General features: G+C 54.7%; 3 protein-coding genes across 3 annotated transcripts in view; 1 reads left to right on the top strand and 2 right to left on the bottom strand.

The window, feature by feature from the left end:
• The window catches only part of Pmar_PMAR016588 (hypothetical protein), a gene marked incomplete at both ends in the record, with an annotated part of 1,939 nt that extends 1,333 nt beyond the window's left edge, over positions 1-606 (top strand). Inside the window, 3 exons of the mRNA XM_002780347.1 lie at positions 131-228; positions 283-367; positions 415-606. Of these exons, the coding sequence (XP_002780393.1) occupies positions 131-228; positions 283-367; positions 415-606 (375 nt within the window). The remainder of the gene's footprint in view (positions 1-130; positions 229-282; positions 368-414) is intronic.
• A 1,224-nt stretch (positions 607-1,830) lies between these two features.
• Positions 1,831-8,739, bottom strand: Pmar_PMAR016587 (hypothetical protein; the record flags this gene model as incomplete). Its single annotated transcript, XM_002780346.1, has 22 exons — positions 1,831-3,192; positions 3,242-3,309; positions 3,361-3,496; positions 3,550-3,678; positions 3,921-4,040; positions 4,092-4,226; positions 4,288-4,421; positions 4,474-4,612; positions 4,664-4,743; positions 4,795-4,957; positions 5,009-5,117; positions 5,171-5,348; positions 5,395-5,532; positions 5,582-5,710; positions 5,758-6,040; positions 6,181-6,219; positions 6,268-6,402; positions 6,449-6,589; positions 6,644-6,886; positions 6,932-7,001; positions 7,049-7,948; positions 8,024-8,739. 22 exons carry the CDS (start codon positions 8,737-8,739, stop codon positions 1,831-1,833), a joined length of 5,547 nt encoding a protein of 1,848 aa, XP_002780392.1.
• Positions 8,740-8,931: 192 nt separating this feature from the next.
• Positions 8,932-12,150, bottom strand: Pmar_PMAR016586 (conserved hypothetical protein; the record flags this gene model as incomplete). Its single annotated transcript, XM_002780345.1, has 17 exons — positions 8,932-9,268; positions 9,315-9,491; positions 9,541-9,696; positions 9,744-9,856; positions 9,911-10,032; positions 10,074-10,148; positions 10,193-10,306; positions 10,348-10,410; positions 10,467-10,648; positions 10,699-10,812; positions 10,863-11,041; positions 11,092-11,323; positions 11,372-11,510; positions 11,558-11,667; positions 11,709-11,810; positions 11,852-11,913; positions 11,958-12,150. The coding sequence occupies 17 exons, from the start codon at positions 12,148-12,150 to the stop codon at positions 8,954-8,956; spliced, it is 2,448 nt and encodes an 815-aa protein (XP_002780391.1). The 3' UTR covers positions 8,932-8,953.
• Between the last annotated feature and the right edge of the window lie 861 nt (positions 12,151-13,011).

Here is a 13,011-nt window from a genome sequence, read left to right as displayed (position 1 = left end):
TGGGTTAGTATCAGCATGGCTGATCTACCTAAGCGTTTGTGGGAGGTGAGGAGGAGATGGCATAGTGGTAAAGGGCTTGACTGCATGCCAAGAGGTTGTCGGATCGATTCCTTTATGTGGCCTCTTGTAGGTGCTCCACTCCGTTACCCGAGAGGCTAGTCAAGTGATTGCTGATCGTATCAGGGATACTCTGAGCTCTGTGTATGGTTTGAAGATAAAGACTGTAAAGTGCGTTAAATCGTCCGTGAATAGTTCTCTCATTATCTCTGCTGGCTTCCTCAGATTGGATTTTAGACCGTTCGAGGAAGACCCCGAAGGCTCTACTCAATGCGATTGGTGCGGTTGCGATGTCGGCCGTGATTCTAACGTAGTTGGTGTTTATCTGTTATTCATACCACTCCTTTACTACTTCAGCAATGGGAGGAGGCTCTGTCAAGTGGAGACGCCGAGGCTGCTGAGCGTAGCCGTGATCGTTGTGATAGGAGAACGATCGAGGCTAACCAGCAGGATCGATTGGATGCGCCCCTACCATTCGAAGAGACCATGAACTGGTGCTACGCCTGCCTCCACAAGTTTTATCCAGCTGTTAGCATCGAGATGTGCTGAAGAGTATTATCATGGAGCGAGCCGCTATAACACTCAAGGTTCCCCAACTCTGTAGAACAGCAGCAGCAGTATTTCTTTCCCATATTGAACCTCAGAGGAGCGCCGCTTTCCATGCTAGAGATATCGAACAATCCCATCTGGATAAGTTGCTCATTTCTTATTCGCCTGATCGTCAACATTTTCTGGATAGTTCTGGGTTGAGTTTCAGTAGTAAAAACCCTTGAGCCTCCTTGGTCAGATCTCTGTAGTGGACCTAGGTTGCAACTTGCCGCTCGGTTTCCCATCACTGACAAGGGTTGCCGTCCTCATCATAGGGCGACAACCAAAGACTAGGCTAGGATGGGTGAATTCCCGCAACATCACGACGACGACGATCCAGGTGACCGCGGTTCCACCGCATCGTTGAGATCTTGCAGAGATTGGGGTTTATCTTTTGACCATTCGTGAAGTGGCACTAAACAAGTTACTTCACAGACGCTAAAGGTCGCTTTCGGCGACGGTAGGCGACCATGCTCGAGTATCCGATTTTCGACTTATCCCCTGCCGACTCTCCCGCAAGGATGGTATCGTGGTAACAAAGATTGATCAACTCAATATCAAAAGGGCTGCTACTGGCAGCTCTTCCGATATTGAATCAACCACCTGTCCATTAGATTGTCTATAACGTGCACAGGTCTATGTATGCTGTTGGATAACTCCAGTACCACCCCTTGGTCATGGTTCTCCCCGCTCGCTTGTGGAAACTCTCCCATGGTGAAAGAGGCCCATTCGTCTACCGAAAACCCATCGCTCCGCCTCTCCTCCATTGACGTACTAAGTTTCCAGCTCGAGCGCGAGAGCCCACACTGCTCCGATCGGAGGCGAATTGCGCAACATGTTAGATGATGATAGAAAATGATTCAACAGGCTACAGTTGACGTTAGGTTACTATTTGTGGGAGGCACACGTCTTCGATAGTACGTTAAGTCGAAGGAATGGTACAGCGGTAGTATCGGCGACGAACTCCACGGAGAAGAATAATGGTACTCAAATATTGGAATCTGCATATGCCTTTTAATGGGCTTTTCTATGCCACGCGGATCTCCCCTTTCCACCGCCTGTATTCCATCCGCCTTCCCCTCCGTGGTGGTCCCAGCCCCGACCAGGGTCCGTCCACACACTGCCTCCCTGCCCTAAAGACCTAATACCACACAGCTAATGACACCACCTCATAGTCCGACCCACTTACCCCGAGTCGACACCAGCCTCTCCCGAGGACCCGCTCTTCGAGGTCCTCCGCCGCCTCGCAACAATACTCCTCGATCTGCTCTCACTGTCGCTGGCAGTCCGTCCTCGCCTCCTCCTAGCCCCTCTAGGGGACGATCGATCGTCCTTGTCCGGGGTCCTATAATACATCCTATTCCTCTCCCGCTCCTCGTTCCTCCGTCGAGGGGGCGGCGTACGGCTATGTGGAGACCTCGCTCTAGTCGACGACCCACCGCCAGACCTCGCCGCGCTGCCAGCCCGTCGTAGGACCTCACGAGGGTCCCGAGGGGGCTCCAATGAGGATGGCCCTTCGGTGTGGATCGACTGTGATGCACTGCTACTACTACCATCCCCCGGAGCCGCCAGCATCGGATTACCACACCGCTGCCTGATGAGGGCAGTTAGCTCCACAATGGCCTTCACGTCAGCGTCACTCAGGACCACCTCAGGGACTTGAGGCATCCCCAAAGGTACTAGGGGTCGAAGCACTGTATGTGGCCGTGGGACCAACGGGGGCTGCTTCTGGGACTCACTCATCGCCGCTGGGGACATCTCCGGGTTACTTGGAGCATAGGGAAGACCAGCGCTAGCAGGGGAGGCCAGGGCGACACTTATCTCACTGGTAGACCTCTGTACGGGCGGTGAAGTTGTGGTCATACCCTCCGCCATAGCGGGGCTCATTGGTGCTGTCACCGGTCTGTCACTCCAAGCCGACTCACGAGCTGCCGCCACTGTAGCTCGGGCAATTACCGAGGACATTTGCGGGGGTGTAGATCGGTCCACGCTTTGTTGTTGGGGGACAACCCTGCCCGGGCTTGGCCTACGTAGCTCAGAAGCAGCCTCCTCCACAGCCCCCGAGGGTGATCCTGATGAGGGCCTCTGTTGTTGCTTGCCGGGGGCCTCGGTATCAGTAGTGTGATGATGTAGATACTGATCATAGCTAGAGGTCCAGTTCCGAGATAGTGGTCTACTGGTTGAAGGTATTGAGGAGGAGGAGGCCCAAGGACTAGGGCCGCCACCACCACCACGATGATGATGCCGATCTCCACCACTGCCCTTCTTGGACCAATCAACTCCTCTATACTTGGACCAATCCCCCTTATGACCACTCGCCCATCCCCCACTACCCTTGTAGTGCTGCTGTTGTGCCGGCAGTTGCTGCTGCTGCTGACCCCACTTCACCCCACCACCCTTATGATGATGATACTGCTGCTGCTGCCATCGAGATTCCGACCCTTTCTGTGAGATCGGACCACCCGCATAGACCGTCTGTGAGTGCATGTAGGAGCTATACTCGGGATGCTGAGCCAATCGAGGGAGCGACTCGAATGGGAGGTATATCTGACGACGACCCCGAGCAGATCACCTCCGACCTCCTCCCTGCTACTACCTTCATAATTCCCTGAGCCCGTCTCTCTGGCTCTGTATCCCCCAGTAGTCCTCTTAGACCAACCCTATCTGAGTAAGACACCAACGATAAGAAGAAGAAGACCCCCGTGGCCATCCTACTGCTGTCAGCAGCCGAGTGAGGTACCGCGTCCCTCCACGTGGGCAGTTCAGCATCTAACTGGGCCTCGACATCTGCTATGAGTACCCCCACCCCACCAGCGAAACCTTGACCTCGCGATTCGAAGTTGAGCCGAACCTATCGACGACCCAAAGTAGCAGGGGGCCACTAGCCTCAGCTGGCCTCCTTACAGTAGTTATCACGTGGCGTCTCAGCTGCACTAAGGGGTCGTTATCAGACTCTCTGCCCTCGTCGTTATTCTTGGCATCCTCTGAAGCCGCAGCAGCTGCCTGAGCAATCTCGTGCTGGTTATGGAGGACCTGTAGAGGATTAGGAGTAAGCCCCGGTCATCATCATCAACCCTCGTAGTGTACATGTTCAGGCTGTTGGGCTGTGAGGAGGTTGGATGCAGCCTGTTGGTAGGTCACATGGCGGGCCCAAGGTACTGCTAGGAGGGTCTGGCCCTCACTACACTTGTTACAGACTTGTCGGGATGAGAAGCTGGGGTACACCGTGAAGCACGAGGGGCAGTAGCCAGAGGGGAAACCTGCTCAAGCCCTACATCCAGGTAGTCGGACCAGCAGTGGACCTTACAGACACTGGCGGCCTGGCCTTGTCGTGAGCCACCGACCACCCAGTGGTCCGGCCCAACGTTGGCGAACCGGTTGCAGGACATCGAGACCTGAGCAAGACCAGTGGTGGTGAGGATCATAACCCACAACTAAGAACCAACCTTAAGAGGCTCCCAATTGGTCTGAGTGTCTCCAGCGAATCTGAGGAACTCCGCATATTCCGGTGGTATCGATATTTCAAAGCCAGCTATAGGTATCGGCGTATGGGGGCTGTTGGGCATCGGTGGGTAGAAAGCCTGAGGAGGAGGAGGACGGCCAAGTGACGGGTTCATGGGCCAAAGCCCGACCACCACTCACCAAACGACTAGCATGGACCAATGAGCTCCGACCGGAGCCTTTGAGGCCATAGTAGAGGAGGGAATGGGTGTCCGCAGAGGCCAGCTTGATATGAGGCGGCAGCAATGGTAGACTGCCCTCCTCGTGGGGGGTCGCTGAAAAGAAGTGTCGATGGTGTGGTATGAGTAGACCCGGTAGGAACCCTACCATTAACATAGATGAGGGCGTACTCGATTTTCCCAGTGTTCGAATCAGTCATCGTAGCAACAGTAGTGTAGCTGCACCCGAGGCTGCCATGTAGGAGGCCGTTGGGGGCCGGAGGTCGACCAGCGATCACACAGAGGTACTAATAGGAGGAGACCAAATGCAGGGCCTAACGAGACCATGGGCCTACTACCCCAAGGCAAAGGGTTTGGGTCCTCGCTTGCTCCTTCAAGAAGGCATTGGTTGCCCCCGAGAGCCCAAAGAGGCATAAACCTGGGCAGCAGGGAGATCATCAAGTAGGCAAGAGCACCAAGGGACCATTACCACTATACTCCTCGTCCATAACGCCTGCAATGAGCTCAACATCCTCTGGTTTCGTATCGCCCTCCTCAGCCGAGATCAATGCCTTAGCCCACGCTATAGCGGTCTCAATAGTACACCCTACTGGCTTCACACATAGCATAAAGGCATCGGCCCGATGGTGTAACTACAACAACTTAACATCAAGGAGGAGAGAAGGCAACGACGATCGTCCTACGGTTGGGACCTTGCCCGTGGGCATAGGGTAGCTCACACTAGTCGTCGTCGTCTCCAGGTCCACAGTGCTGCTGCCCCCAGTGATGCCCTTAGTATCAACGTCAACGGCCCTGATGATAGCCAATACCATTTGTATCAATCGACCCTATCCCAATGGACTCACTCGAGCTTCTCGCTTGCCTTCACCTTCTTATTCTTCTTATGTTTCATTTTCTTCCCCTCATGCTTCTTCTTCCTCTTCCGCCTCTTCACCGCCGCCTCCGCCTCCTCGGCTGCTGCCTCCTCCTCATCATCATCATCGCTCGACTCCATCATCTTCAGCACACTCCTCCTCCTCTTACCTGCAGATCACCTCCATTTACCCCACTACGACCATACCACACCTACCTGGCTTCTCATATGCTTCCTCTGGAGGGGGGGATGCTTCCGAGACCCCCTCTACCTCCCCTCGGACAGCCACCTTCGGGGACTTCTTCACAACCTCTTCCTCAACCTTCTTCTTACTGGCTCTAGGGGTCCGTGAACCTACCAAAGGACCCTCAACGCCCCTCGGGGCCAATAACCCCCCTCCTACCCTCAGCGGTCGTCGTCGTCCTTGTGCGCTTCTTCTTAGGAGTCGGCTCAGTGACCATGGCCTGATCATTGTCATCACCGTCGATGTCGGGTGTATCCCCCTCTTCCTCCTCTATGTCCGAGAATAGACCTATTACACCATATGGACACTACCCTAGACCTGTGAGGGAATATCACTCTTGGGTGGTCGGCCTCTACTCCTCTTCTTCCCTGCCTTGTTAGCCCCTTTGTTGGCCCTAGGCGTCGAGGCCGCCCTCTTCCGACCTCCCTTCTCACTGCCTACTATACTCCCTTCTACTTCCTCGGCCTTAGCATCCTTGGCCTTCTTCAACGACCGCTTCGAGCCCTTAGCCGTACTCTTGCCCTTGTGGGCCGCCACCTCCTGCTTGACCTCAGCCACCACAGCTTTCTTAGGCGTCGTCGATACCTTCACTCCGGCTGCTGCTGCTACTGATGCCGTCTGAAAAGCGACCATCCAGAGACAATGGCACCAATAGGGAGGAAGGGCCCGCCACACATTCTGACCGTCCCACGCAGTTCTTAAGCGCTAAATTCAGTCCGAATGGGTGCCACCGACTTTATCGTACGCCCTGCCCTTACCGTCTCGTTTTTACTGCCCTTCTCTTCCTTCACAGGGACCTAAGGGGAGTAGGGCCAGATGAATGCCGTCCTCCTCTGAGATGTTACTAGTATCTTTTCCTGTTCCTTCTCCTTCTTGCCCTGTTGTCGGTGTTTAGCTGCCAACATAGCCTGCTTCCGCGCCTGCATCCTGGACTTGGCCTTTGGTCTAGCCGTGGTCACCTTGGGGTGCTCAAAAGCCTCCTGAACTCCAACAGATGGTCCTCTTACTTCCACCCAGACCACCCACCGTATGAGATATTGCAGTGACCCCCGCGGCAGCAGCAGCGGCAGAAGCCGCCGTCGCCGCCGTGTTAGGCATGGGGTCCATGACCACCGCCGTGGGGGGATGACCGCTTGCCTCCTCCACAGAAGAGGACGATGCAACAGCCTGAGCCAGAGGCACATGATGACCTTGTTTAGGACCAACCGAATAGGCTCCTACCGTGATGGCCGAGATGTCTGGCGGCATCATGGGTGGTGCTGGGGATACTGTCGGGGCCGTAGAGGGTCCTTCAACCTCCCCTGGCTGCCTCGCTGCTGCCGCTATCAGCTCCTCTTGCCTCTTCAGTCGCATATCCGTATATAAGGTAGTTCGAGCCCTCTTCCGTCGGGCATCAGTAACAGCCACTGCAGCTGACCATCGACTGCCCTCTTTTCGAGCCATCTCCTTCATCTCCTCTGGGACCTGTTATCAAATCGGTATCATGTCATCATAGGAGCCAGCACCTACCTCTAGCAGACGAGCTGAAGGCTCCCAATCCCCCAACTGAACATCAGCCCCTTTCCATTTAACATAGTACCTACACATGACCATCCAATACAACCCTATCGTTACCAACCCTAGTACCGGTCCCGTGGCTGATCCCAGTCTAACAGACACTCCACCGCATCTACGCTGACCTGGACCACATTCACCAAAGTACTCCCCTCCGAGGCTGCCTGCTCCGGGGAACTACTGCTGTTCACCGCACTAATGGAGACCTGCTCTGGGTACCCCTTGGTGACAGTGGATGTAGACTGCTGCCCCTCTGGACCCGAACTAGGCAGGGCTGCTGCCGATTGTCGGCTGCTGCTGGTACTGGTACTCCCTCTCCTATTACCACCTTTAGACGAGTGTCTCGGTAGTAGAGTGGAGCCCCCCGGTGGGCTTGGGGACTCTCCTGCCATAACCCTACCCTGCGTATCCATGATCCAGTCGCAGGGGTCCTCACAAGACTTGCCAGGGAGCTCAGAACAAACGAAGATCTGATCTCGTCCCTCCTTAGCTTTAGCTAGCTCGGCCGAGATCATTCGCCACCGACGACAACAGTCACACTGCACCCAGCTATTCATCATCATACCATTACTACTCGGGGAATCCGGAGAAGGCAACGCCGGCTTGGTCTTGGGGGTAGTACTGCTGTTAACCTTGCGCGGTCTTCCAACCTTTCCAGTGCGATTGCTGCTACCACCACTGCCTCCCTTGGAGCCTGCCTTGCCCTTCACCGACCCTCCAGCTGTAGACTTCTTCCCACCCGTCGTTGCCCGTTTAGCAGGCCCTAGCTCGGGAGTCTTCTTCGGAGCTTCCGACTTCACAGACTCCATAGGGGATGCCTCAACTGCTTTCATCGACCCCTCGTCCTTAGCAACGTCGTCCTCCTCCTCCTTCTTCTCGAGTGGCAGAGGGATGAGAGGCAGCAGCTCCACCGCATCCAACATTGAAGTAATCCAGTCGCATGGGTCATCACAGGAGGTGGCCACGAAGGAACTACAAGTGACTCTGGACCCATCAGGCCCCCCCTCGCACCGGGGCCTTAGTCGCCACTTACCACACTCCGCGCACCGGACAAACTCCGCCCCGGTGGAGGATACCTCTCTGTTGCGGACCACCGAGCCGTCCTCTTGCACCTTCATACCTCCATGTCGTAGTAGATCACTACCAGGAACGGCCTTGGCTTCAACAGCCTCGACCTTTTGTTCCACAAAGGGCACCTTGGGTCTCCACACGGGACCAACTACATTCGCTTCGACCTTCTTCTTCTCCTCCTGCTGCTGCTGCTCATCAACTACATCTGGCTTCTCGTGGTGGTCTGCCGCTGCTGGAGGGTTCGCCGTCTCGGATGGTCCCACTAGGGATATTGGTGCCTTGCTCTCCTCAACTAGGGATGGGTCCACCGCGTTTTGCGGATCCACCCCTAGTAAGGATAACATCAACTTCTGTTCCTCATCCTCGTCGTCGTCGAGACCAACCGATGGGAGACTGACCGCAGGAGTCGGACTAATAGGCGCCTCAGACGGTTGCGGTGGCCGAGGGGCCGGGGGACTCTGCTGCTGCTGCTGCAAGTTGGCAAGGTTAGTAACCAGGGCTCCATAAGAAGCTCCAACCGTAACGGGAGAAGAACCCTCCTTCTCTACCATCTGGGCTGCCCTTTCCAAGGGTGGTACCAGTACTCCAGCTGAGGCCTCTCCTAACAGTGGAGCGCTGTAGGGGCTCGGAGGCACAGCTGGTGGTGGCGGCGGTGATGGTGATGCCTCTACTTCCATATCATTATCATGCATTATCGGTACCGCACTAGACTGGTGGTCTGTTGAAGGGGTTAGTGTCGGCATGGGAGGTGGTGGGTCGAGACCCCCACTGTCATTGGACATGTACTATTACGATACAACTAAATTGACCTCGACAACAACCCTCCTCCCCTTCAAACCCCAATACGAGGAGGACCAGGAAACTCACAAATATTACCATTAGTATACGTTATAGGCCTGTCCCCTACTACCGCCGCCGAGGGCCCGACGGCCTAGCAGCAGTAGCAGCAGCCTTGGCCTTATCGACCAAATCAGTGGCAGCAATCATGGTGTAATCGCCCGTAACAGTAGGCTTATAAAAGAGCTCATTATCCCTCCAATAGACCGAACCAAGAGTACCAAACTTATACACTTGCCGACCATCAACACGCATGCCCGGTTTCTGTAACAGTGGCACATCGGGCGCTAGGTCGTTTAGGACATCCCCTAGGTGGACAGCTACTGCATGAGAGCTGAGGCCAGTCGACATCTCCGGGGGGAGCTCATCGTCCTTGCCCTGGTCCTAAGGTCCACATCCTCATCAACACACTAGACTAGACCAATACTACCTTCTGCTTTTCCGATTCCTCACCACTGGTCGGGAGGTCACCTCCAATAAGGCTGTCCTCCTTCCCAGTAAGGGCCCGCCTGATGAGATAGAGGCCCTGTAGGAGGGCGTTGCGGGTTGATCCCAGCTCGGCTACTGGGCCCAAGAGTGAACGCCAACCCTGGAACCACTGGAGGACCTGAGACCCTCCACACTGCCGATACAGGCCTTATGGACTTTCAGATTACCTCTTGGAAAGAGACATTGCCTCTTTGCTTGAGCCACTTCCTCAGGGCCCCTACCCATGCATGGGTCATAAGGGTATCGCCCAACAGCTTGCTACAGGCCGCTGTGGGCACCAAACCGTCCCTCGCCCAATTAACACACTCCTGGATGAGGTCACCCTAAGAGATGGACCACGATATGGACTCATCGACATCAAAAGCACTACATGCTCCTGATTAGCCGGGTTCACTTGGACACGCCTCAGCTTGTCGCCGAGGTCCCCGCACATCCTCAACTGCAGCTGCTTGCAATCCCCACTCGGTAGTGTCCCCTTCCAATCTGTCAAGAGGACCATCAGATCACATCGCACGTGGTACCACTTGGGTCGCCTACCCTTGAGGGTGCTTGGCAGTTGGTCGGGCCTTGAGGACAGCATTGGCCGGATGTGGTCCGACACTAGGAGGGTCCAAGAGGACTGAGGGATGACCTCTAACAGCGGCTTCACCAGGGCAAACCTGATGATACTATACGCCATAAAGATGGACACCTCAACTACAGTTGGTCCGGTGGGGACTTCGATATTCGATCTGTCAGAGTCGGCATCACTGCACGCGTGAACAGGGCGTTGTACCTATGAAGACCAGCTGGGCCCACCAAGCCTCACGAAGGACCTACACATAAGGTGAGGACACTTGCTGGAGGGAGTCCAATAGATCCACGAGAACGGTAAGGGATTTAGTATTGGTACACAGCCGTTGGAGGTGGGGACATACGGCCGAGCAGAGGAACCTGACATCAGGCATTCCGTCGAAAGAGCGCTCCGCACCGACCGGTCCACATCTGCGTCCTCCAAAATGACATCCTGGACCAAGGTACCAAGAATTCGATTGAACCTGACCAGACCGCCCAGGCTCAGCATCCGATGATGATGACGAAGGACCATCACTACTCTTCCGCAGTAGTAGCCCTTGACAGTTCCTTCTGACCCAAAGCACTGCTGGCCGCCAGGAGGACCGAATCGCCATCGACCCGATACCACACCCGACCCCTATCAGCGTACTGCTCCCTCAACCTCGAAGATGCCTCAGAGAGCTCCGCAACAGTTCGACACCTCAACAGGGTGGACCGTAACTGAGCAATTTATAGGAGGCCCAGAAGGGCCACAAGTAATCCACTACTACCTCCCCTTCCAATGCAGTAGTGGCCTTAAGGTCCTCCTCTATGGCTTCCTTACTGGGCAAGGAGTCCTCTTCCACACTACGCAAGGATGATCCTATAGCGGCCCTCTGGCGTATCTGCTTATCAGCCTCATCTGTATCTAGCCATCCAAGGCCTAAGATACTACCATGTCGTCCACCTTCTCCTGTTGCATTTCGAGCATCTCCACTGCGTTATGTCTCAACTCAGCCAGATGGACAGGCCCCTCAGACCTCTCCCTAGCTGCTGTCACCGCGGCCCCTAGGTCCCCCACGACTTGTGGTCCCAACGGCCCAGTCATATCGATGACCCGGGATGACATAGAAGCTGACGTTACACCAACATATAAGACCATCTCATTCTAGTAGCACTACTACCTGGGGCCACGTGTGGTACATCCCCAAAGGCCACCGACCTGGACGACGTCTTCCTCTGGGCATCCCTATATTTCCTCGAACCCTTCTTCCACCCCTCACTCCTCTCCTTCTTAGGCCGACCCTCCTCCTCTTGATCTACTACGGCCTCCTCCGAAAGGTTAATGATGTCCAGAGCATTCGCTCCCTTGGCCCGCCGTGTAGCCATCTTATGCCCAAACAAATCCTGATTCACCTGAGGACCATCGGATTGACCTTCTGTTGATCCCAAGGGCCCACTGACCTTCTCCCCACTTTCCTGTAGGGCCTCGTTCTTCCTCCGGACCTTCACCTCGATAGGATTAGCAATACCCTGCTCATTCTTACCGAGACCACCACCCTTGAAGCCCATCTTGGCCAACATGGCGAACCCCACACCGTACCTGCCAACACGTAGGTCAATGACTACTCCCTAGGCCACCACTACTACTTGGATTTCATCTCGGATTTGGTCATGTAGTTGATGGACTTTCCCCCACCGTCCACAGGCTGATCCATACCCTTCTTGAGATCAAACTTAGGGTCGAACGATGGGCCCATCTGACAACCCTTACCATACGTAAGCATTGAAGCCAACCTACCACGGCTTGCTCGCCACTCTCGGCCTTCTCCTCTGAGGGGGCTGCTTGGGACATACCGAGGACGAAACTGACTTTGGGTGCATTAGACGATGATGAAGAAGCCTGAGAGAAGGATCCAATCGATTCCAACTGAGTGAGCATACCACTCCTCGACCACTTCGTCGGTTCCTCCTCATCGGCGACCCTAAGCCTGTATGCTCCAAGCCTGAGAAGAGGGAGTTCCCATCAATTCCTGGTCTATGACCCTACTCTCAAGAAGCTCCTGGTCATGGTCCTCTGGGCTAGTGTCCATCGTGAAGCCGTCATCCTCTTCCTCCTCACCACTCGAGGGAACATCATCATCATCACTATCGTACTCCCCTATAAGATCCAAACCCTTCCGCCGTCTGGTACGGATCTGGCCAAACATGATAGGACCAAGACCACTGACGATAATGATCATGACGATTGGCACATACTTCAACGCAAGAGCTCATCGGTAGGAAGAGACCGTAGCAGGTTGGCATCCTACACAAGCTGGAGAGACGGCGGTACTAGGACCACATGCCACAGGGCGCCTATGGTACTACTAGGAAAGGGTTATCGATAGCACCATACAGCCTATAAGAATTCCGCTAAGTCTATTCACATTCAGTTGAGGTGGTCAACAACCGACCTCAGTGTGAATCTTCCTCTCCGAATCACGCACCCGGAAGGATATGTCGATCGATAGGCCTCAGTGGCCTCCAAGGGATGATGTGCACTGGCGGACTCCACGATTGAATTGCAAACACAAAGATTGGGTTATAGTCGGTATCTTAATGTCGAAGGCCAAAGATTCAAAACAGGTAGTACGGTCCAACACAGCCTAGCGTCCATGCTACTGAGAACCTCCAACACGTTACAACATAACATCTAACGCCTATGCGGGTCCACGGAGAACAGCAGCGAACAAGGAGGAAGAGACTTGTATAAGAAAAAATCCCCGACCCACTCCAGGGTGATCCTCCTAACAATATGAACACTGTATTCATCCTCATACACCTCAGCTTTCTTTCGCCAACTTGATCGATTTCCTTACGCTGTTTGTACATGCGTGCAATACACTTCGGGCGAAGCTTACAGCGGAAGCTTCTGTTTAGGATATTATAATATGGTATAGGAACCCCGTAGGCTCACTGGATTTTGGGTGAGTTGGGGGAGGAGTGGTATCAGGCAAGAGTGCCTCCGATGGAACTTCCGTACGATGTTTGAGTACTGACAACTGAGCCCAGGATGTCCTTAGTTGCCTCCTGTAACAATACTCCATCTTGTACTAATCTCA

The sequence above is a fragment of the Perkinsus marinus genome (assembly GCF_000006405.1).
Source record: "Perkinsus marinus ATCC 50983 genomic scaffold scf_1104296944406, whole genome shotgun sequence".
Lineage (NCBI taxonomy): Eukaryota > Perkinsozoa > Perkinsida > Perkinsidae > Perkinsus > Perkinsus marinus.
This window is presented reverse-complemented; position numbering and strand designations above follow the sequence as displayed.